General features: G+C 35.9%; 1 protein-coding gene across 1 annotated transcript in view; it reads right to left on the reverse strand.

Annotated features, from left to right (window-relative positions):
- Positions 1-13,528, reverse strand: part of SPEF2 (sperm flagellar 2) — a 43,929-nt gene extending 30,401 nt beyond the window's left edge. The window contains exons 1-9 of the mRNA XM_026035691.1: positions 13,471-13,528; positions 12,417-12,519; positions 10,787-11,039; positions 9,650-9,820; positions 8,851-8,991; positions 7,884-7,966; positions 6,751-6,964; positions 2,129-2,317; positions 782-969 (exon numbers count right to left, since the gene is read on the reverse strand). Coding sequence (XP_025891476.1) covers positions 782-969; positions 2,129-2,317; positions 6,751-6,964; positions 7,884-7,966; positions 8,851-8,991; positions 9,650-9,820; positions 10,787-11,039; positions 12,417-12,519; positions 13,471-13,528 — 1,400 coding nt within the window. The remainder of the gene's footprint in view (positions 1-781; positions 970-2,128; positions 2,318-6,750; positions 6,965-7,883; positions 7,967-8,850; positions 8,992-9,649; positions 9,821-10,786; positions 11,040-12,416; positions 12,520-13,470) is intronic.
- Positions 13,529-26,530: the final 13,002 nt, after the last annotated feature.

Consider the following 26,530-nt stretch of genomic DNA (forward strand, 5'->3'; position numbering starts at 1 on the left):
TATGTTAAGGAATTTCTTCATGGAAAAGGAAGTCAGTACACTCAAAAGTGGCAGAACTAGTAAATCCTGATTTCCTAAGTATTCAAGTTAGCTGAGTTTGCAAGAAATTATGCTAAGGCTGTAACATTGGCTCATCCTGTATTGCATATCAGTRAATTCTCACAGGAAAGCAGTATCACAATTTTTCCACTTACAGTAACYGAAATTTTCCTGTGAAATATCTGAGAACCCACATGAGATGTTAGCGATGCTAAAAACAGTCTGAAAAATGAATCTTTTTCATTGACAGCAGTACATGTGAAGGCTCTTTGCCATGTGAATTCACTTATGTCTTGCAAGGATTAACATCATGTACATAATTATCCTTTATAGGAGGCATCAACTGCCTGACCATGTATGTGAACAAAACATATAGAAATTGCACATGTATGAAATGTTATCTATTGCTTAAATTAAGTTAAAAATAGCTTCAAAATCTGGAGGAGAGGAGATAGAGATACTTGTACAAATATATCCAAAAAAGAAAATACGGTTGGTATAACTGTGTTTTTGCTTAATATTATAATCACTTCTTCAAAAAAAGTATTTCAGACAATGAAAAAAATGAGATGAAAAAAGCAAGTGAAGGATGAGATAAAAGTAAGAATCAAAAACATTTCAATAACTAATGATTCTAATTTTAGACTACTGCTTTTCCATATCAACATTTTATCTTTCAGATTTTTCAAAACATTTTCTTTCCATTTGCCTCTTAGTTTTGCCAAACATCTACTGTACTTACTTGTTGGTCAGCATTCGATACTCCCCTACTTTTGTTGACAAATCAATAATTTGATTGATCATTTCCCAACATAGAGAATAATGCTTCTTATAACGAGCCTGAATTCTTTCAGCAGCAATTTTCTCATGACRTTCTCTTTCTTTAATAATTTGTTCCTCGTAATCAATCTTTTCTTGTTTCGCAAGAGCCTAGAATTTTTTTTAGGAATAAGCTTCAGATTGCAAGGAAAATGAAAGTGTAGAAATACACAATTCTGAATAAGAAAATGAACTTGCTCATTTAAGAAATGAAGATAGTTATACATTTTATCTTGGCACAGTTAGATAGCTGTCAAATTAAGACACACGACAATCTAAAAAATTCTATTCATTGTTTAAGTTTCAGTTTGTTTTCTAATTAACTGCTATAATATAATGAAATAACAGAAAAATATAACTAGGAATACAGTGGTTATGGGACAGGGAAACATGAAAAGATCCCAATTACTATTCCTGAAGAACAATTAGATGCATTGCGTATAACTTTGGCTCTGTAGACATCCACGTTGGAATCTTCAKGTAGATTATGTGAAAATCAAATTAACTTGTCAGATTCTGATCTGCAAATATTTTAAGATTATTGATGTCACCAGATCTTTGAGAAGGAATTCTAAGCATAGTAGTTAGTTATCTGTTGTTGCTGAGATGTCATTCTCCTTTTGGCCTGAAAGAATACTTACAGTATCATACTTGGTGTTGGTGCTATACCTGCTGATTTCACAGGACTCCAACTGAGTTGAGAGATTTGGAACTATTAATTTTATTTAGCAGGAGTAAATAAGACTGCTACTAGAGCAGTATTGCCTGTTCTGGGTAAAAAACTTGGCAGTTTTGGATTATGATTTTTTTTTTTTAATGCATTAACCAGCCTCTGCAGCTCCAAGGTAGAAAATAGCACTCAGGAGTGAAACTCCTTTCATTTGTCAAGAATGGATGTTACAGGTTACATCTAAAGGAAATGAAAGAAATGATTCTTTAGACTAGGTATTCTGTCTTTGTCTTCTGTGATTTTACCTCAGCRGGAATGTGCCTTTTAAGCTCATCACACAGAAATGTTCCCACAGAAAGCTAAATTAGTTTGAAAGAAAATCAGATTTAAAGCAATTCATTTGCTGCTTCATTTATTAGCTTAGCTGTAACTTTGATCCTTACAATTAAAAGCAACATATTCACTGTTAAATCATCCTGTGCCTAGAAAACAAAATAAGTTTTAACAACTGAAAATATAAATCCCAAATCCCACAGAGTAGTTGTTATAGTTAGGTACTCCAGGAGTCCTACAACAACTGGGGAATAAAGACTGTTTTACCGCTTCTCTATCAAGAGCTTCCTGGAACTCTTTCAGTCGTCTTTCTTCATATTGTTTTTCTCTGAAAATTCTGTTTTGTCGTAACACCTCTTTTTCATGTCGAACATGCATGAGTTGAACAGCAATCCTCCGCTCCTGCTGRGATTGTCTCATTAATCTGTAAACAAGTTGCTCCTCTCGATAAGCCTCCTAAAGAATAATAAATTATTACCATTAAACTTATAAAATATGTCACAGAAAACAAATCCCAGTCTCATAGGTGAAATAGGAATGGAGAATAGCACTTACTTGCACATCTGATTCATATTTCTGGAACACTATTTCCGTGTATGAGGAGTGTCCTTTTTACAAAATATACAAGAACTATAAAACTACAATGAATTCTGTACATATTAATTATGCATTCAGTAAAAAAACATTTGTTCAGGTTAACTTGATTTTATCTTGGATAAATTCTGTGTACAGATAAACTATGGCATGTTTCAAATGACTGCATCTGAATGTAAGAATATATTCCTTCCTCAAATCCATATCCAGTCATATTTTCCTTGCCTATCCCTGATCTCTGCCAATCTCCATTCTTAGTTGTAATCTGCAATACTCAGCTGCACTCTGACTTGTTCAGTCTATTCTACAGATATGTTTTTTTTCACTTCTTTATTAGGATTCAGGCAATTTTCTTCTCCATTCAGGAGACTAGGAATATTGCGGAGTATTTAAAACAGGTTAAAGTACAAGACTTCCAGTTTTCTATTTCAGTGTTCTCACTGGGAAGTAGTAGGATGTACAAAACCYTCTATCTGATATGAAAGTCATCTTTAAGCATTTGCTTGAAGTGTAGGCAGTGTGGAGGAACACTGTGTATCCTGTGGACTTTTACTTTTCAAAGTACTTTGACAAAASATATTTATCTCCTTATTACTATTCCTCTTTCATGTGTTCTCTATTTTTTTTCTCCCCTCTGATCTTAGGTATCTAATCTAAAGCCTAATCTAAAGTTTCTCCCATTACTTTCATGGTCCACAACTGTTTCTGAATGCTAGGTAAAAAGCACTAATTTGTCATTGAAATCCCACTGCCAAACATCACTCTCAGCAGAATTTTAAAGGAAGCTTCTGCTTTCCCGAACACTTGGTTCAGATACATAAAAACTGCTATTAAACATAAAAAATAAATTTAAAGACTTAAATTGGGAATTATTTTGAAGATTAGAAATTCATTTTCCTAAGAACAGAGGACAAGAATAAAGCATTAATACTGATATTCCATCAAGATTTCAAAGAAGAATAGGAGATGTACAGATTTTGCTTCCTATTAAAATAAATAACTTWCATTGTTTTCCTTAGTTTTACCTGCTTATCACTATTCAAGGATTAGTACAGCAAGAAATTTGTGCACCAGGTGAAGATCGATCTTTAAATTCTAGTTTAAAGAGCCTCCTTAACATACTGGTTGTGTATCTTATTTATATCATCAACYGTATGGCATAAAGTAGGTGAACAGAATCTTTATAAAGGGGTTGCTCCCGTAGAACTATTCACAGTACTCAAAAGAGATATTTGGAATATGGAATCTGGATATCACTCTAGGTAATCAGATGTTTTGACATACTGAGGAGGCCTGAAAAGAGCAGGAAGTTTCTGAGGAACAATAATATCTGAATAGACAATTAACTCGGAGACAGACAGTAGCTATATTAGGTTTCAGAACATCTAATTCTTCATTTAAAAATGGATGTATGTTGGACAGAGGAGGAAGCATGGATAGTAGTCTTTATATGACTACTTTATATGACATGAATGGTCAAAACACTGAAAGTTTCTTGGGCTGATATATTTTGAACCTTCTAGGCCTACCATAAGACATGATAAAAATGACAGCATCATTTTTTTACCTTAAATTATTTTGTCCTTCACAAAGGACTGTGCAGAGGCTGAATCATGTTTATGATTTAATAAATCATATAGTAATCATAGTAATTAGTAATCATTTAACAAGTAGCTTTGAGGAAGCATGACACACACTTTTTCAGTTTACCTATTTGACACAACAGTGGCATCCAGTGGCCAAACATTATTGCCATGTTTMTGTTTTGTATCACACATACATATATTATTACCGCATATGTATTTCTGGATTTCTATATCCTGGATTAATTTAAATATGAAATGAAAKAATTCTGTCCTGTTGTATAGTACATCACAAAATGTATTACCAAAACTATTAATTTAGCATATATAAATCTATTTGAGGGGCAGACAATGATCTAGTAATAATTAATTTCCCCTTCCAAATCTATCTTCACAGTACATTGCTGACAGCAACTTCCTCATGGCTTCTTAAATTCAAAGAGATAAATCTAAATAGAGCATTTAAAAACAAGTACTTTAAGAGAACAGTGCTCAGATCAAAGATTCAGCTGAGATGAAATTGTGTTGCTGTCAAACTCTTCCAACTGCTGCCTGTGAAAATCTGATGGTTTCACCCTGTGCTCCAGCTAGGGGAGTGGCATGTTATTTCAAAGTATTTTTGCTCCCAGGCTCTGACTTGTACTACAGCCTGTAATGTGCCAAATCTCAAAAATGAGAACAAGACTCTTCTAGTGCAGATTTTATACATATATATAAACCTATATATATATGTATGAACAGGGGKCACACAAAAGCACTCTGAGCACTCTGAAGACATCTGACCTGACTGCGTAGATGATCCTAAGTCCTGTGTTTAAGTTTTACACAATGTCAGTAGAGTTTGGCCCTAATGTCTATCAGGAAAGCCAAGATCTTAATTAACAAATCATTTTTGGTTTTTGGTTCAATTGAGGGAGAAACTAATATTTGATTACTTTGTATGCTTTTAATCTGTCTTGAAAAATGAAAGCAYGTTCATTTATTTCACCCTTAAGCCAAGCAAATTCTAGTTTCTAATCTCTCCCAGAATTGCCCACAGTCACATCTTTCCCTGCTACTTGGGRAGCAAATTAGCCTTAAATAGATTTTCTGATCTAGTTAGGCTATTATTCCATTCAACTGATCATTTGTCTTTTCTTCCAACCCCTGTAATTTGTGACTTTTATTTTACATATATTGATGCTACATGTTTCCACRGGAAGTTAGGGGCACTATTGTGGTATTTGCTTTCCTTTCGAGCCTCATTGGAGCCAGTCTGACTGGTAGCACATACCAGCATCTCCTTTACCTCAAACTGGCAAGGTCCATACTGGCTGTCCTGCCTGCCTGGACAGCACTGGCTGGCTTAGAGGCGCACCCATGAGTGCTGCTGCCACCTGGCCACCAGCTGATGGCAGGGCACAGTGACAGGGCTCAATCATCAGKCCACGATGCTGGGGCTGCAGCTGATGGGATGGAAAGAAAAAATGCTGGGAGTGCGCTGATTTTACACAACTGGGTGGTCAAACCTCTTCATGGCCTGTGCATATCAACAAGTAATTACCAAAAATCTCCTTGAATAAGGGCTTTGAGGCAAAATACATAGATGGATGGAGTCATGCTGAGCTGCTATRGCTGTTCTTATTTTTCTATACATTATAGGTCTGGGAGAAATAGTAATGCTAATTCCTATTTGTCCTACCCTGAGAAGTATAATTTGTTCTTAACAGCTTCAAAAACCTCTTTGAACAATATATGCTAATGCTTTAGAATGCGTTATGTAATTCTAATTTCATACTTTCCTGATTACAGATGCAACACATTTCAATTGCTAGGGGACAGCAGGGGAGACAGAATCAGCTATATTGGGTTCAATGTACCTGATCTAWGCTAAACACCCACAGTATTATACTAAGATAAAAGATACTGAGAAATCACAGAAATAAAGTAAGGTTCTCTTCAATGCCATTATCACTACAGARAGAAAGATGTGTGAAGTCAGTCAGCTAAGAACTGCTTTTGAATAAGGAGTGTCTCAGGAGGAATCTCAAAAGCCTTTTGCTTTACAGTACAAACAAAATTGAAATTGAATAACCTGCAAAATCTTTTGTTGGATACAACACCACCATCCCTCCCCATGAGACACCTTCTATCCCATAACACAACAACCAAAGCTCCAAAGCTCTAATCTGCAAAATAAGTATTTGCTTCTTCATAGCATTCTGCACAGATCATTTCAGAATTCATCTACTCTAGCTATTCACATTTGCAAACACATTTGCAAATGGAGTTATGTTTTCAACTGTTCAGTACTGCATTTAATAATTTTTAAGTATTACTCCCTTCAGCCCAAGTATACATTTTAATAAAGTTTTTGTTGTTAATGTTGTTGTTTGCTTTTTAAATTGGGGCAGACAGGAGAGGGGCAGAAATAAGAGGCAGGTCTTCAGCTGATTATAAACATCATAGCTCTCTTACCTTCATCTGAACCTTCATTACTTATAATGATGAAATCTGACAGTAAGATGGTGAAAAACAGTGTAGAACTTTCCATATTTTTCAAGGAACAATGACCAGCATAAAAGTAATTTTCAGAGATTAAGTATATATACTTTCTTTTCCTCCTCCACATTTTATCCAACCTTTCCAAAATTATGTTGTTTTATCATTGTAATCAAAAGTTTAGCTTAGCAGTTGTGCATGCTTTTTATGTGCCAGCATACGTTTTCTCACCTCTTGTGCTTCATGCGCTATTAACTGGTCCATTAACATTTTTCTCCATCTCTTTTCTCGTTGCTCTCTAGCAAAAGTATCTTCCTCCATACGCTTTTGAATTTTCTTTATATATTCATCATCTGAATAAATATTTAACAGTTCAGTAGTCTGTGCTGTAGTTTCTAGGGTTGTTGTACGCAGCTTCTGTGTTTGCAATGGATTTTCTATATCACTGACCAAAAAGATTAAATAGCAAAAGGACACTTACTTTCTGGAAATGATAGTTCTTAGAATTGTTTTCAAATACATTTATTGAACTGACAGCTACRTAGTGCAATTATGTGGCTAGTCGTCTTTGTGAGTGGTGGGGTTACTTTTTGATATCCTTATGCTCCATAATCTCCACTTTTCCAGAGGAGGTCTCCAGCACTGACTAGAGCCAACTGTCAATCAATACAATTGCCAATATTTAATATCATAAAAGCTAAACTCTGCAAAAGCAGAAATTTAGGATGGCTTGCAGAATATTAAAYAAAGACATATTGCTCTTCTAAATGTCCATTCTCTCTGGACACATTTTTGCAAAGTTATTAATCAGAAGCTTTTTCATGCAGAAGTATCTATAGGGGCATGCTCTGAGTGCCATGCCTCCCGAGTAYGGTATACCTGTCACTAAAGAAGGCAGAATGGCTTCTACATTCACAAATGTGTCAAAATAAAAACAGCATTACTCAAAGGAGAAAGACAATTTGCTTTTCTCCATTCTTGAAGTACRTTACCCTGTATATACACCTGTAATCACCCTCCTCCCTCTGCAGGTCTAACTGACCTTGCATATTCAATGTCTGCAATAAACTGGGAAGAAGAGATGCGTTTTGTGTCTTTTATTGCTACCTGTATGGCAAAAAGGAGAGCGAGAAGATACAGCTTGCTACAGTTAAAGTTAAGATATAAACACTGTGACACTGCTGGAGCTGGAATACTTGTAGTACAAGTGAGCACACAGACTCTCGCTCAAGGGACAATCACAGCTCAAGCTAAGCCAGTCATCACATTTTCTAATTACTGATTACTACATGTAATTAGTACATGTAGTGGACACCTGGAATAGGATTCTGTCTAAGCTTAACAGTCTAATATCTAAATATTACCTATCAGTGACTTGGATCTTGAGTGCTGATATGGTATTTTCCGTCATAGACTTCTCAAATTTTTTAATTTCTTTGTATGTGTCCTAAAAGAATAACACAAAATGTGATGTTTATTTTCTTTCCACAAAGCATCATAAATAGATTGACTATTCACAGAGCAAGTATTAGGTAAAGATTTTTATACTAATTTAACACAATAGAAAATATTGCATTGAAAATAGATATTGTTTCCCTGGACAAAAGAAAAGATTATTTTTCCTATCATTGAGGGATTCTGAAACAAAATATTCTAGGCCATGTTCTGCTTTACAGTAGCTTGATAATCACTGTGACAACATCAGACAATTACAACCCCACACACTGCATAGAATGCATCTGATCGAACAGTGTTAAAAACTGGTAACATTCAGCTTCCTAATGGCATCATGGTCCAAAATCTGAGATTCTTCCCCAAGTACTCCTCAGCAAAAAACACAGAATATACTTTTTGGATTGCTGCCATGTCTTGATTTCATCTGGGACAATGGCCAATTTCAAATCTTCCAGCACTTCTGGTATTGTAGGCCTTTTAAAACCATGTTGTGTAAGCGCATACCTTCTGCAAAAACATTCTGCATTCACAGGGAAGAAGGAAAAATTAATTCTTTATTTCCTGATGTATTCTGGTCAATAGACTAGATGCTAAAGAATTTTATCAGAAATTAAATGAGTATTCTATGTTATTTATTAAGAGCTTTCTTCTACATTAAAGCAAATTTTCCATATGTAACCAAAAGCAGAACCACATATTATTCATATTTTGCCCTCTTTTTACTACTTGATCCTATAGCCCACTACATAATTTCTACATTATATCAACAATTTTTGGTTGGTACATGCTCAATATTTCTAAATATAAATACTCCCAGCACATATATTTTTTCCTAGTTTGCATAATTCACATTGAAAGATTACAATTGATGGTTACCTCTGCTTCTTTTTTCTTCTTTAGTAATCTTTTGGCTTCAATAGCTTTTAAGGTATGGGTTGGTGGCGGCTTTGGAATCTGTATAATGGCTGCTTGAATCCTGGCCATTATTTCATTTTGTCTCCTCCTTTCCATGCGAAGCTAAATATTTAACACAATGTATTCAGATACTTGAGTTGAAAAAAAATATATATTACTCTAATACACTACTAATTTACCTATGGAAATAAATATAATTAMTTGTAAAAAAAAAAATCTAGGAAGAAAGTAAAAGAACAAATCAAGCTTGAAACCCAACAACATATTTTGTATTTTGGCTGTGTGTTACCTTATCCAGAGAAATTAAATACTTTTTTATAACTTTATCAGAAAAATTAAACAGAGCTGCAAGATGTACTGAGGCAAGATGTACTGATATCACTACAGGTTCCTTCCCTTTGTCTTTTACTTCAGACTGAACAAGGCTTCATCTTTTCTTCAGAAATGAGGAACATCACAAACCTCTTTTACAAGAACACTAAACCACACAGTTATGAAAGTACACCTTGTCTTCAAATTGATCAAGAGCTTTCATGTATGGCAATGTGCAGACACTCTTAATTTAAACTTAARTATAGGTTTTTTAAATACTGTTTTAGCATGTCTAATATACAATACATAGTTTAATGCTTGTTTGTTTTTCTATAAACATGTGATTAGGCAGAACATAATAATTACTCACATTGGCTATAAATTATTAAGTAATTTAATTTATGGACATACTTGTTCAGAAGTTTCTTTACAGAAAGTAAAGAGTCACCTTTTCAATGTCTTGAGCTCTCTGTTCCTCTTGAAGCTTTTGAATTTTCTGTTGTTCTGCAATATGCATACGAGCTATTTTGTTTTCTATTGCCTTAGATTTCTTTTCAAAATGCTCTGAAACCTGCTGCAGTTGCAAATCAGTTTGACGAGGCATTAAATTTTTCAGACGCTGAAATTATATTTCAGGAAAATCGAAACTCAGAAAAAATAACAAACATATATTTAAACATGATAATCTTGTAACACATTTAAAAGAGTTTTCGTGCATTAATGGAATAAAAACTAAACATGTAAAAATAATTTTCAGGAAAAAAAAAAAAAAGACCACTTCTATCAACATATAGAAATTAAATTAAACAAAGTCAAATTCAAACGCATTAAATTCCACTTAAACACAAGAAAGTAAACCTTTTTTTACTGTGAGGAAGAATAAACAGTTGGCTGAGAGTGGCTGCAGTCTCGGTCCATAAAAACATTCCAAACTAGACTGGACAAAGTCCTGAGCAATCTCTCCTCGCTTACYCTGCTTTGATGAGGAGAGTCAGACCCTTCCAACCTCTGCTATTCTGTGACTCAAGTGACATTCTGAACATATCTATTGGCAGGAGACAGTCTCAGTTGCTCCAATTGCTTTAGCCTAACCATATATTTTAGGTATGCATAAAAGGATGCTTTCACTGATGGGTGCTGCTCCTGCATGTGTTAGTAAACTTCTTATTTGTAGACTATATGCCAGGATATGTGTCAGACAAATGAGAAACTTCACTTCCTCCATGGTTTGATTTATGATGTATAGCTTTGTAAGCAATGCTCATCTTGAGAACAAATTATGATCTGGGTACTGTCATTAGCTTTTTCCTCTTTGTTTTATACGCCYACATCACAGGTTGCAGCACAGTATAAAGATATGGAGAGGTGTGTAACAGAAGGAATCAAACTGCTGGAGGAATCAAATCACTGGTGCACAAAGCTCAATACTGCATCTGTGTCTGATAACTTCCGTGTCTCTCTTCAACATGTGGAAAAGACTACATCTTTTCCATATAAGTACTGTGTTTAGAATAGAAAACTAAAAAATGTGCAGAGGGGAAGCATGCAAACTGCTTAAGGGGTATTCACAAGTAGACACACTTACCTCTCGATATAAAACAGTTTCAATAGACTTGAGTTTTGCAGGACCTGAAGGTCTCATTGCTTCCATGGCTCCTCCAGTGAGCTTTGCCTTTTTCTTTTTTTCTAAAGCGATATACAATTGATATAAAAGCTTTGTTGCCGCCCCATGCTGTCCTGTCATGATGTCTTGGGCTACATTTTCATTAAATTGTACACCGAGGAGTTGAAGTGTTGGCTCCAGACGAGAAAAATTGTTAAGTTTTGCATTTGCAACTCTATATGATAAATAAATAAAAAACAAAACAGAACATAAACTTATATTCAAGCATAATTTTATCCTATAAATGTGGTCATGTCATTCATCTCATAGCAAGATTAGCTGAGGTAAGGATGGAAGAGACTTTCTTAAAGTGACATGATACAACTTTTGACCTGAATACTGCAGTACATGAAACTGGTTGGTTCAAAACAAGCAAAATTTGGGAGAGTCATCCATATATGCTATGTTTTGATATATGCACACAAAAAGTCTGATAACATCTGAAAGTAAAAGGTAACATCCAATTACATGTAGGAGTATACCATCCACAAAATAAAATAAAATAAAATAAAATAAAATAAAATAAAATAAAATAAAATAAAAATTAAACTCTCTGAATCAGCCTAGGGAAAAATATAGGATTTTTTTTAGAAACTATTTATTTGCTAACCCTTACAAAACCTTGTCACATTTCTTCCCAAATGAAAATGCTGCACCTACTGAAAGGATGCTGGACCTTGCCTAGTCGGAATTCACCTGGAAGCAAAAACCCAAAGCACCCTTTTATCAGGAATAGCTGACATGACATAATGAGAAGTTGCTAGAGTATGTTAGAAGTAAAAGCCTCCTGAAGCTATCCTTTCCTGGCAGCAGAAACCCTGGGTTTGCCCAGAATTCCCAGAAGTCCATCAACGATAAAAAAATTTCCAAGAGACCTAGAAGATTTAGAAGTAGAGCCCATAAACTGCTGTGCAATCTGTTGGATCTGTTGGCTGCTTCTGATAGTTGCACTCAAGCTCCTATAGAGGGGTCAGGCTTGGATATGGAAGAGTTTAAATAAAAGATGAGAAGTGCAAAGAACATCTAAAAGAGCCATATAGCCTGGCATATTTGATATATACATGCACTAAGGTCCATCTTTGCCGGAAATGGAGCATAAATCGGGGAATCCTGAGAACTACACCATGGATATACCAATGATACCTACAAATTCTTAGTATAGTCTTCCACCATGGTCTCACTCTAAACCTCACAGTGCATTGCACTAATTGCATTTTACAGATGCTGCAATGAACACCACCATACCAGACCTCAGGCTTACAGGCTCTGCGTATCTCACAGGAAAAGGACAGTACCTCCAGCCTTGCAGATATCCTGAAGAGTTTGCTGGGTTTTTAGTCTAACATGCTACTCTTCTTACTTAAAATCAGAATGGGTTATTTTCTTCAAGTAACATAATTAAGCCTTCTGGAAACATGAAGCTAATCAGTGCACTTAATACAACCAACATTTAACTTATTGTTTTTTTCCCACCCAGAGTTAAGAAATCTTAACTGAACAGTAAACATTAGCTCCAATTTCTGTAAGTGGCACATTTTCTATGCACACTGACCTGCTCTGTGAAAATTGATTAAAGTCATCCTGAAGCTCATACTTGTGCAGAAGTTCTCCTAGGAGATAGCCAGTTGAAAATTCTTCTGATAATGATCCTGGAACTAAGGTGGGTTAAAAAAAAAAAAAAAAAAAAAANAAAAAAAAAAAAAAGAAAGAACATTAATCTTAAGAAATCTTAAGACAACTCAATTGTATTTTAATATTGCACTTGTAAATTAAGACCAAACAGTTTACTAAATACTTTAAGATAATGGAAGTGAGTTTTCAAGCTGCAAGTAAATATRCCTTGGCTGTTCATTTAATTTTCATTTTCAGTGTTAAAAAGAAAACATTCTCATAATTGTCATCAAGACAGTGGGAACAACTATCTGTTGCAATTACTAAGTCTTCTATAAAAAAATCACAGAATGGTTGAGGTTGGACAGGACCTCTGGAGACCATCTAGTCCAACCCACCCTGCTCACGCAGGGGCAACCAGAGCATGGGGCATAGGGTGGCATCCAGGTGGGTTTGGAAGATCTCCAGTGAAGCAGCCTCCACAACCTCCCTGGGCAGCCTGTTCCAGGGATCTGTCACCTTCTTCATTTGCAGATGAAGAAGAAAGGAGATTAAGTGTGGAAAGTTCCTCCCTCCATGCAGGAGGAAGCTCCGACAAGGCTGGCACTAGACTCGCCATGCCAGGCGAGCCCTGCTTTGCAGATGTACCTACACTCATACTCCTAACTGCTGGGGTCCTCGTTAGCCAGCATGGGTCGAGCTCCTCACATTTCTTGAGCTCACTGTGCTTAGAGGAAAATTGTCACCAGCTTCACCCTGAAAATGCGCTTGAAGAGTAAAACTCAATCGGGACACCAGGGAAGGGGYGAGTCCCTTTGCCAAGCAGTCAGAATCAGCCCCACGGCCCAGCAGCAGAACAGGACACCCATCATATAATGTCGTGTCGTGTTGTGTCATGTCGTGTCGTGTCGTGCCGTGGTGCCCCACTATTCCGTTCCACACCACACCCGAGCCCATGTACCCTGCCTCCCTCCAGCACCGGGAGCCCCACGCACCCACGCTCCGGGAGAGCTTCACCACCTCGTTCAGCCATTCACACAAAATCTCCGACATTACGGGAGGCAAATGGAGGAGGCGGCGGCGGCGGCGACAACGACGGTGGCAACCGCGGCAACGGCGGCGACGACGGCGGCGGCAACGGCGGTAACGGCAGCTCAACCGCCCCGCGAGCGCGAGCGCGTCGCACCGCGTCCCGTTGCCACGGCGACCGGGGACCGCGCGTGCGCAGAGCGAACCAAACACGCCCCCACCCGCGGCCGCTGCCAGCCGCCCTTCGGGGGACTGGCGCATGCGCCCTGCGCGGGGCGGGGAGCGGCGAAGCAAGGTGAGCGCGCGGCCGCCGCCGTTGGAGCGGCGCGCGCCCGCTGCGCGTGCCCGCCGCGCGGCGGCCGTTGCGGCCGTTGGACGCTGAGGGGTGGGAGGGGGCGCGCGCACCGGATGAGGCGGGTTTCGCTGGGGYTGAGCGCCTGAGCACAAGGGGCTGGGGAAGAGCAGGAGCTACAGGTGGTTGTCAGTCGCTGTCATTTGCTGCCCCGTGGATATTGTCCTGCTCGGGCCGGGCTCGCGGCTTCGGCCGGCGGCTTCTCGCAGCGCCCCGCGCCTGTCCCCGCCACGTCCTTCTGGCTGCGGGGCTGCGTGACAGCTGCTTGTGAATTACCTGTTTCAATCACTACTGACCCTCCCAGTCCCGCTTTGCTCCTGCCGAAAGCCGCCCTGTGCGAGCGCGAGTGCTCCAGGGCAGGAAGCTCTACAGGCTGAAGAATAATCTGTAAGGAAAATTAAAATAAACAAACGAACAAACAAACACGGGAGAATTGATCTGGAGCAATTCTCCCGCCATAGTTTGTACAACTGCACAAATTACTGGGCTCGCACAAGGCGAAGCGGGAGGGAGAGCAAAAGCTGCTGGAAAATAAAGGCTCCGTGGCAGTTTAAGCGCATGTTGCACATTTACTAGAGCGTGGCCCCACGGAAGTGTGTGGCAAGGAGGCTCCGAGGCTTCTCGTGCCAGCACAGCTGCATGCGAGGCCTCAGGACAAGGCAGCCTGGGGAGCGGCGTGCGGATTGAAATAGCCGCGAATCAATTCGTGTCTGCTTTTATTTATACTGAGTCATCTTAGTCTCTTGCATGTCTTAACTTTGTATGGTTTAGCTGCACAAGCACGAAATAGTATGATGGGAAGTAAGTGGCTTTGAGGCAGGAACCAGCACATCCTGCTACTGATTGTAAAGTGAAGCAATGGGGATCCACCTGATTTAATTAATTTTCACCTACCTTTCCAATACACAGCCAGGCAGTGAACTAATGGTAATTTTCAGAAGTGGCAATGATTAATAGTTGGCCCAAGCAGCTTGAATGTTGTGAACTCTGTATCCCTGGAAGTCTTCAAAATAAGTCATTGGGCTTCACAGAGGGCGTGCTTTAAAGCAGCATGAATTGCTGAGTTTTATAAGGGTCAATGTATAACTCAACAGTCATTTGTGTCATGAGAAGGTCAATAGAGAGCTAGTGGCATAAAAACAAAGTAATAAAGTTTGTTTAAAAGACAAAAAGAAAAAAAAGATTACTACATTACTCCATCACTAGTCAGAACRGCATGAAAGAAATTAAGAGCGAGGAGGCAGCCTCTTGCTGATGCAAAGGCAAGTTACACTACCGAAGTTAAATCTAGATGAGAGATATTCCGCATTTCTCTCACAATTCATGCTCTTCCAATCCAAGTTTTATTACCRTCATCTCAGCACACATAATGTGTGCTGTACTAAGGTTTTTCCCTTTTTCTTTTTTTCCCCTGCATTTAAAAACTTAGGAAAGATGTCTGTGTTCTGCATTGTGAAAGCTGAGTCCTCAGAGTGTTCAAAGGAAGATACTCACAGACAAGAAGTAAGGTAACTGGTTTCCTAATTCTTCACTTCTGTAAACACCAGCAATTTTATAAGATGTTTGTTTGTTCTATATTTTGCTCATTTTATACTTCACTGCTAAGGATGCAAGTGGGAGTGTAATGGAAATTCCACACTGGTTTCTCAAAGAAGATTATATGTCAGGTAACTTTTAGATATTAATGCTGAGATGTAGATCACATCTGTTTTGTTTTGTTGTTTTGTTTTCCACTAAAAAATGTATTTATTGTCTTCCTCCATCGAAAAGAGAGAATTGTCAGTAGGCTGAATTTATGTCGGTTGAAGAAATAGTTCATCAACCTGATGAACACAGGCAGATATTCAGGTGCCATGGATTAGCTGTTACATCTCATTCCTTTTAGCCTCCTGWCATAAATTGCATGTGAAAAACAAAGAAGTCAAAATTGCCCTTTTTGTGGATATTAGTCTGGCATCCTGTGAATATAAAAATAAATGAATCCCATTGTATGCACAAAAAAATAAAAGAGTAAGAATTTTATTTTAAAAGTCATCAGTAAACTTTAGTCMTTTATCACACAGGAATATTCAAAATGACTATAAATGATGGAGTTGCTCCCCACAGAATATTCCCCTGATCCCAGCCACTGTGGTTTAAGGATTTTCTACACCCAGCTGAAGATGCACATTAGCTGATCTACTTCACCCTGCAAGTCCTGCAAGAGCCCCCACTTCAGGTGCTTGTAGAACAAACTCTCACAATGCTAATGCGCCCATGTACAATATGGGCCAAAGAAGAGGTTACTTAGCAGTAACCACAGTTTATATTTTAAATGCTTGAGTTACCTCTGTTCAAACACAGATGAAACTGTATGAGACAGTCTGAAAAATTCCAGGTACACAGTGTTCAAGAAAAGCGTTGCAGCTGAGAGCATTATTTTCTGTGCTGCAAAGTGAATTTTGAATGTGAAGATGCATTTTGAATGAACCTCATTAAACTCCTGGGAAAGATTAAGGCAAGGGTACAATAGAGTTTTGAGACTATAAAGATAAAATGGGGCAAAATGCTTCCCATATGAGAAACAAATCTATTCTTATGGCTGGCTTCTTTTTTTTTTCCAAACTGGTGAGGAAGGGAGAAGATAAGTAAGGAAGAAAACAATTCCACAGAGCCATGATTCTCTTGTTACCTCTAAGGTAATATGGTTCAGTTKAGTCAAGTTAGGCCACTGCTGCATTTAATTTTTTTTTTTTCCTGCAGCTAAAGAATTTTTCATTTTCGAACTAGATATCCAGTGTCTCCACGGTGACATATTCGTTAGGATTTGTTTGTAATGGAAAGTGGTATATACTGTGATTAAGGTCAAAGTATTGATGCTGTTTGTTTCGGTTTGTAATGTTTCAGATTTAGTAAGTAAACCAGTTTTTTTGTGTGCATGCAAAGTGTGTGCAAACATTGACATTAATGACAATCCTTGAAGAGATTCTGTGGCTTTGAGGTAGGAAATGTTGCTCAACCACTTCAATAACAAAGGACCACTTTATATAGAAAGTATCAAAATAACTAGAAACAACTGAAAGTAAACAATGGAAATAAAGCAACACTGTAGCAGAATGAGAATTCATATGAGCAAAAGAAAATCTGGAAGACTTGTTAAAACTGGTCTGAGTAACAAGGGCATGTCTTAAGGACAAAGTAAGTTACTATGGAAATTTGGGATTAGCCTGTAGSCTTAGGCAAGTCTATAGAAGATAGCATAACAAAGGAATGGAGAATTAAAGACATTTTTATATTAAAGACTACTGAATTGATATTTTTGAGCATCTTATTGACTTTAATAGTTTCTTCKCTGTTTTAGCAATAAATTTTCCTTTAATAAATGTATGGTAAATTTATTCYATAATAAAGGGGAAGATTCTGGGATGCAGAATACAATTTCAAAATCGGAGACTACAAGTAGCTGGGAAAAGTAGCGGGACTGGGCTTAAAGAYTGAGGATTAGAGGCTGGAACTGAGTAAACAGTCATAAAGGAATGAGCTGGCACAAATACTTAGTCAGAAAGAAGCGGTTTCCATCAGGGATGGAACAGAAGGGCTAAAGGGGACAGAAATCTTTGTTCCAAAGCTTGAATAAACCTCAAGATTCTGACTCACCATTTCTTCTACCTTCAAAAGGCTAAACACCCTGATAAAGGATATTTTCAGTCACTCCTGGTAACTATCCACATCCCCACATGTGTATTGGTGTCATAATTGAATATGGTCAAAATTTAAATTCCACTTTTCCTTGCAATCATTTCTCCTACAAGCACACAATGGACATGCACTTGATGTGCGTAGATGAAAGTTGTTCAGTTTCTTTTCCAAATTCTGTATAGTCCGTTGTAAATAAAGCAAAGTTAGGTAGTAAGTAAAGCTCAACTTTTTTTATTTTATTTTATTTTATTTTATTTTATTTTATTTTATTTTATTTTATTTTATTTTATTTTATTTTATTTTATTTTATTTTATTTTATTTTATTTTTGGATGTGTATAGTTGAATTTGGTCTCTGGCATAATGTTTCTACGAGATACAAATAGAGTTACTGAAACCGGAATTTTCCAGCCAATTATAAATTATGCCTTTATCATTTTATGGATGCATTATTTATATACAATGGCCTGATGTATTTTCAATAGTGTTTGGTAAATGAGTCATAAGGCCTCATCATTTAATATTTTATCTTCATCGTTCCAGAAGTGCTCATTAACTGGGCACCATTTGTCTTATCTCCTTTCACTACAGCTTTTGTCTAGCATTATTAACGAATGCTTGTAATGTAACTAGGCTCCTTTTGCCTGCTATTGACATACAACTACTCTAGTTGTATAGGACAGCTATTGTGCACTAATAATTCTGTCCAATTCTATTTTTAAGGTAGAAAATGAAGAATAGCATGTCTGTTTTGGAGTGCAGAGGGAATGCAASTATCCACCATGTAACTAAGTGATTTGAATTTGGCTGGAATCCTTGCACCTAATGCCAGTGCTTGAAAGCTTAGAAATTAATTTTTTCTTGTTATGTTGAATGAGAAAAGAGGTCAAGCATACCATATATTGGAAATGTTCTTAGTAGAACATTAGTTTTTCACAATTGTTCTGTAATCCATAATTGTTAGCTTATTAGGGTAAAGCTGATGATGTAAATAGTCAAGAAAAATTAAATTGCTGTTGATGTAGTTAGAGAAACAAATAAGATCATGGGCTAAAGTGCCCAGTTGCTCCTTTTAATAATAAATGAATGATGAGTCATGCTGTGCTAATATACAGAATTTAATTTTATAAGGAAAATATATGTGTATTTGAAATTGAAATTTCTTTTCAACAATAACTGATGTTTTGCACTTTTTGTGAGTTGCAAGTTTCTATGATCTTATGCCAGAATAAGTTTGTGCTCAGGCTGATTCCAGTAGATTTTTTCTTCTTAGACAACAGAGTTGCTCATAATGGTACATATAGTGATGTCCTTGTGTTTAATGACTTCTGAAATAGAGTTTTGTTTAAGTGTTGTTTTTTTTTAATCTTATTCATATATATATATAAGAAGTCATTCCTGACTACATGAAATCTGACTAGAAGATTTTAACATCAAAATTAATGATGTTAATTCAAAATTATATCAGAAGATACTCTTCTCACTCTTTATTTTGAGATGTGGCACAAATTAGCACTCTAAAGGAACAGAAGAAATAAAAATAGATAGGGATTTGTGTGGTGGGGGAAGAATTCTGTTACAATAACTGATGAATCAGTTCTAATTCTACACAGAATGTTCTGTATTCAATCCACTAGTAAGAATTTCAGATGGTTTGCTACTCTGCTTCTGATACAGCTCTCTGTCTCCATTAATTCTTATTCCCTTCAGTAATCAGAATTATACCAACTCATATATACCCATTTATTTTYTTCATAATCCTGTAGTCTTCGCATATCGTGTGTTTCCCTTCTAAATTTCAGTGACCCTTAGTCACTAGTCACCCTAGTCCTCTTTTAACACCATTCGTGTATGTATTTGTTTTTCAGAGTTTGTAATGGACATTCAGAATCATGTATGATATTTAAATTTTATACCATATCAACTCTAATTCATTATTCTCCTGATTTTCTAGTTTGCTGGTAGCAACTGTCTCAGAGGTTTCTCTTAGGTTCAATGGCAAGAGTGTGCACTTTCTGGCCATTCCAGTCATGTGGAGTGTGGGAGGCCAACACCCCTTCAGCTGTTCCTTTTCTGCAAGCATCTTGTAACCCATGTGGCATGTGCCTTTTTTGTCATATGTCTATCTAGACAATTCAGTATTTTTGTTAATGGCAGTTTTGAATTTCCTCCCTCCCCTTCCACAAATGGATGGTAGGTGTTCTTGTCTATCACGGAGAAGTGTTGTATGAATGAGATTTGCGATGGAAATGAATGAAATCATAGCTGGAGGCTTAAGTATGCACAAAACCATCCGGTAAATTTGCCAGCTTTTAGAAAAGTAGTGTTTAATGGAGGAKTGTATCTTTGCAAGCCCTTGGTCAAGTATTTGCAAATTTGCATCATTATGCCTGTGTTCATATAATACATTGTGCCTTATTCTGAACCTATGATATAAATTCTGATTTATCTTACGCGATTGATATTCAAGGTGTAGCATGTCCTTTCTGCTACTGAGATCAGCTAGGACCAGCTGCTTCTCTCTGTGTTTATCCTTTTATGCAGAAAGACTGCTTCCAAAAGTAATTACCAAAGATAAGTTTCTTTCTAGTAGTACAGTAACAGCATTTGTTGGATAAACGGAATCATTAACAATACCTACAATGAACCATTTTCTTCCTACCTCTTCTACCTCTGCACAGGGAGCAGAGATAGTCTGTTTAGGTACACACTTGGATGAGTCTGTCTGCACTGAGAGATGATGTGTCACAACATTCTTTTTCTCTTTTGTTCACTGATAAATTCTGACAATAAAGGTAGTTCTGCCCTTCCTCGTATGTTATTTTTCATCAATCTGTTACTTCTGTTTACAGTGCTGAATGTAGATCCTCAGGCTCCACTGTTCAAAATAGCTTTTCCACCTGTAGATGCAAGGGTATGTTTTTACTAATATTAAGTATTTTCTTATGTTACAAGAAATAGTTTCCTGGTAAAATTTATTCATTCTTCACATTATACTCAGAAGAAGGTTCAAAGATTTCATATAATCTTGAATAGATTTTTTGCTGCTCATTGTAACGTAGTAATTTCTTCTGTTTCATTTTAAAACGGGAAGTTTTCTCTTGCATGGTATATAATAAAATATGTAAATAAAAGCTTGCCTTATTTCATGTGTTGCTCAGTTTCCCTTTGCATGGCAGTGGGAAATTCTTTCCCTAAAGTTCATACCTACTGCAGACAAATAATCTATGTGTTTTGCATACACATAAGAAGAATCCTGTAGAAGAGAATAGTCCTTTTCCTTCATTTAGAGAAAGGTGCCTTTCTGAGATCTCTGTATACTACTTTAGTTTCCTTGAGGCTATAATTCTTTTCTCATCATACCTATAATAGCAAAGGCCCTAAGTGTATAACAGGCAAGTGGAACAACTTGTTCAATAGATTATTTTAAATCAAGCAAATTCTGTATTTTGGTTTGAAATTTTCATTTATAGATTAATGCTTAAAATTACTTGAGTGGGACAGATGGAACACTGAAAAACAGGTTTAATTTCCAAGAAAGAAGTAAGTGTACTGATATTTTAACAAGCTTTACAGCTCATTCTGCACTAACTTCCTCTTCTGTTTGTGTATGTATGTGTGCATATGTGTATATATATGCATATATACATATATACACATGCATAGAAATATAATTTCATAATTTACTGCGTAATGTGATATTTGGACCCTGAGATGTATATAGTTCTGTTTCTGAAATTATGCAGCTGCTTCCTGTGATTAGATGCCTTAGGAAAGTATTTTCAACAACCCCTTTAAGAAATGTCTTCAACAGTTACTGCTCCGTGGTGAGAGAAGATTGGGATTTGGAAAGCCCAGACAAGTCAAGCACCAACAAACAGCAAGTACATTATATTGCAGCACTTAGAATTATTTTTGTACAGATCTATGTGCTCCTACAAACAAAATAAGCCTGCACAGCAGTTAAATTCATAAGAATTTTGGTTCAGTGATGTTAGGATTTGGTTGTATTAAAAGTTCCATGTGTGTAAAACTCAGGAATTTAGTTAGTTTGCCTTGGTATGTTTGCATAGAAACCCCTGTGCTAGTGGGAACAGATCTTAGCAGTAACAAATAACCATAACTACCTCAGGGAGAAAATTCAAGGATACTTTGGGAAGTTAGACTCTATCTATCTGCCTGTCCTCTGACTACCTGCTTTACAGAAATCTGTAATATTCATAAGAGATTACTAAGTAATTATTTATCTGAGTATGTGTGGGTGTGCATGCATATGTGTGCATATGCATTTAAATATTTTAAAAAAATATCTTATGTTCAAAAACACTTTTGAAAAGTGTTTCTCAAGCATAGAGTTCCGTGTTTCAAATTGCTAATAAAAATATAAACTCCTTTCTTGCTGCAACAGTATAGTTCCTTCCCATAAAGTWATTTATTTGTATGAAAGTAAAATCATTACATTTATTTTTCTAAATTCTATATCTAATTCATTGAATGTATAATTTTTGGTACCTTCATGAAGTAATTATAAAAATAAATATTTCTGAAATTTGAATAATTTAAAACAACTTTCTCCTATATATGCCTTTCTATCAGCCATCAGGTTGCTGGCACAAACAGCAGTAGAGAATGAGTACAGCTCTTTCTTATAGATATTTCCAGCTTATTTTTTCATTTTGTAAAATAAATTTAGTGATTTTTTTGCTCTATGAACTTTTCTTGATATTTAAATATGTCAATTGTTCCTATAATTGTTGTATTTACAAGCTACTCTTACTAAATGATGTTCAATGTAATGTAGCTTCTGAAGCAGTAGCCCCTATAGAGGCTTAGCTTTTAATAACAGTCACAGTTTGTTTTGTTCCATTCTACTGTGTGGTTTATTATTATCTACCCCTGTATTACACATTAGACATTAAAATGCCATTAATTTGTTTTTCTTCAGTTCTGAACTGTATATGATAATCTATGCTTTTTTCATAGCTTGCATTTCATTTATATATATTCCCTAGTGAAGAGGATTTAATTACTGAACTTTTCATTTTTAGGTAGGGTGACTAAAACATTCAGGGTGTGCAGCTGCTATTTAGGCCTGGCTTTTGGGATAAACCTACAGTGTGAAAATTTGACAAGAAAAAAGAATTGCAAGGTACAGACTACAGGAAATCCAAAACAAATAAGGGAAGCATAAATGATGTAATTCCTAAGTTATGGAGATGTAGAATCTGTAAAGAGATTAATTAAATATGTAAAAAATTATCATTACAGTTTAACAAGAAACAAGTTTATTGGTGTGAGTGTTACTTAAGAAGAGAAAAAAATTGGGAAATGAATAGTTTGTTTCTAAACTAAATYTTTCTTCAGTTATCATCAGTGAAATGCACAACAAATTAGAATTAATTATTTTAGAAAGACTTTTCTATCACACTTAGAAAGCGTGATAGAAAATTAGAGGCAAGGATAATGCTTAGCAGAAATTATTACAGATTTCTTTTTGGTCTGTTAATGTATTGACAGTTCACTTAACTGGCTTGCTACTGGGTCAGAGGATGTTTTATGTATAACAGCAATAACTCTAAGCATTTTGTTGAGTAATTATCTTCTAAAGGTGGTTCATCCGTGATTGCTTTCCGTATTAATCTTTTCACAAGGCGTTGCTGCTAGACTCTTTCCACTGATGAGAAAATGATTGTTATCCTCTTTGTCAGAATGATGCACCAAACCTTTCCTACGGGCATCATGTCACGTAATTGCCTCGGCACTGGGTTCACTGAAAAGCTATCTCAATTTCTGATGTCATATTCAGAATCGAAGCACAAAAAAAGAGAATTGAGACTGGGCAAAATTCTACAGTATTTAATTTCTTCTTTCCTCCTCAGTATGCATTTTCCTTTGATGTGCAAACAGTTTCTTAAGAGTACTGTATATATTATCCGATATGTTATGTAATGCAATAATACTCCTGTTGGAAATCTTATTTATCCTAATAGCTGAGATATTCTGGTGTAATGCTTATTCCATATACATCCTATTTACATTCTTAATGCTGTAACTGTCAGTCTCTGCAGAACTGCTTGGGGAAAAAAAAAAAAAAGTGATTACAGTTCAAGCTTTGATGTATGAAATAGCAAAATTCCTAAAAATAAAAAAGTGCCACTCGATGCTGTATCTCTGCAATTCCATTGCAGACCCTAGGTAAATAATATTCAGATTTCTCAAACCTCTACTTACTAATTTATTCCTTATTTCCTCCTCCTTATTTGACTGCTTTTAATGTAATTTATATTGAAGTGTGTACATTTGTAGGTGTGTCTACTCAATAAATGTTTTGTCTTCTGTTTTCTTCTATGCAACCTGTGTTCACTAACACAATTCTTTTGCTAACCCTCTTTCTACTTCCCTTTGTTTCTTCATTGAAGAGAGGATTTTTTTCTGCTTGACTTAAATCAGATTTCTTTTTGTCTTTTCATCTTTGTTTCCTAGATTATAGAAATACCGGAAAGTTCTATATTCTTTTAGGCAGTATGTAAAACCTATTGCTTTTCCACTGAATTATTATAATGATCACTCATTATTCTGTTATGGCTTTTGATTAGAAGTTTTTAGCCCTTCAGACTTTCACAGTTTATCACAGTTTTCGCATAAGCAGCTCATGGATAATAAACAGGGTTTTTTCTTTTCATTACGTAGTGTGGAGCGTGTGCATGTTGTATTGCAGGCACAATGGCAGTCTGGAAATATTCCAGCTCCCTCAAGTTAGTAATTATGTAAAGAAGATCAAAATCATTAATAAACAGCTTCTGGACAGAGATTGCACAATCATCATTCAAGCAGTTCTCATAAAAGTGATTTTCCTGGTTCTTACTTCAAAGAGTAAGAGTGACATTTTTGGAAAGAAAGCAAATGAAGACTAGTAAATATTCTGGACAAAAATATTGGAGGAAGAGATTTAGATAAATTGTTTTAAAAAACAAAAAATCATTTGGACTTGATGCATATGTGTGAAGCTGTAGAACAAACAAATCAATAGAACAACAAGGCAGAAGAAAGTCTGTCCTTTTAATTGAGAATCTATTCACAGCGAGCAAGACAGTGTTTTGAAGTAGAAAAGGGAAGAAAAGGTAGCGAAAGTTACATGCTCAGAGAGAGAATTTTACGGTATTTTCTTGATCAATCCTTAACATTTTTTTTTTCATCGAAAAGTCTAGGAAAAGTTTTCATGACAAGTAACTTTTCATTGAAAAATGTTAAGTTTACCTTTTGTACATATCGTCGCACTTAATCATAAATTTGCTTTCAGCAAAATTGCAACTTTGGAATTTTTCTACATACTTGTATACAGTTTTATTTCTGTTACTACTCAATTAAATTTATTATTAAAAAATATTTTTAAAACTTTTAAAAAAAAAGAAATTCCAAAGTTTTTCTAATCTGGGGACCTGCTTATTAATTAATCCACTTTATGATGGATTAATTTTATGCTTATTTTTTAAAGTAAAAATTTTGCATCCCAATACAGAAAAGTCTGGTCCTCATGAACAAATGGCATCTTGCTAAGCCACTAGGAATAAGTCTAACTCAACACTCTGATTAATATACTGGATCTCAGTTGTAGTAGATGTAATCATTTGGTGGCTTTTATAAGCCAAATAGATATTTAAGTGAATTAGAAAATTGCATGTTTTAATTTATAATTACTGGCTGTAATTATTTATTGCCAAGCCATAATTCAGAATTTCATTTATGCTGGAGTTTAAGCAAAGAAGCTGGTCACATTTGAGCAAATCAGCTAAAGACTAAAAATCTACTTTCTATTTTGAGGCATTCTTTGGTTTGGGGAGGTTTTGTTTCTTGGCATCTTGGGAGGTTTGGTTTCTTGGAGGTTGGCATCTGACTTTACTGTGTTTTATTTGCAGTAGCTCATCAGTTAATATAACCTGAGCCTATTTCTCAGCATGATTTCCACAGCTGTGGAAAGTAACACATACCTTCTTTTTCCTTTCAAAATACGGCATAGTCTGCACTTTAATGGGGAAACAATATCTGGAAATCAAAACGGCTTAAATTGACAGATGCAGACTGTATTTCTTGCTAGCTGAGTCTGCCAGTCTGTCTTCAGCCTTATCTTTAAGTTTCATCAGATTTTTTTTCCCTTTGTCCTTTCTGCTAGATATAGTGGAAGCCAAATTGTTCATAATCCTGGTATGTCTTTTGAGTACTAAGTTGGCTTACGTTTTTGAAAGTGGATCTGGTGTTCCAGCTTTTTGAAGCAATATTCTGTATTTCTAAATTAGATTGTAAGATATTGCATTATAAGAAATAAAGTTCTTAGAGAAATTACCAGTCTAGTGAGTTCCCTTCCTGTCTCACTTATATTTCATCTGTATTTCTCACTTGAATTTATCCTGGAACAATCAGTCTCAAAAAGAAGTTTATTATTATTATTATTAATTAATATTATTAATTATTAATAATAATATTATTTTACAGCTTTAACATAACAATGTCTCTTCTTATATTGCCGGGTTGCTTGTAACCGGCAATAATTCAATAATTTGTATTGAATTTTAGAGGTTGCTTTAAATGTTTTTAGGCTAAGTGCTATTGCTTCCATTTTTACTTACAAGTACGGTCAGTACTAGCACAGGCTACGAAAGAAAGATGTAAGATGTTATATACAGACCATGCTTCACTGCTAAATAATTTTGTTGAGCTATTCTTTTGTAAAACTAATGGAAAAACAAATGGAAATCAAAATTCTGAAGATATTCTGTCCATTTAAGTTAGAAACAATTGTGAAGCTGTCAAATCATAACTTATAAATTGAAATACATGATAATGAAACAAATGTCAGCTGTGTATTATTTGATTTTTTTGTAATATTAAAAGTCACATTTAGTACTTTTTACACACTAGAAAAGTTTGTGTCCCTTCCCGCCTACCCCCAACTATWGGAAGTCAGATTTCCTTTTACATGTAATACCAGGATATCGAGAT

Source organism: Nothoprocta perdicaria, unplaced genomic scaffold, assembly GCF_003342845.1.
Source record: "Nothoprocta perdicaria isolate Ctin4 unplaced genomic scaffold, notPer1 scaffold_1, whole genome shotgun sequence".
NCBI classification, from domain to species: Eukaryota; Metazoa; Chordata; class Aves; order Tinamiformes; family Tinamidae; genus Nothoprocta; species Nothoprocta perdicaria.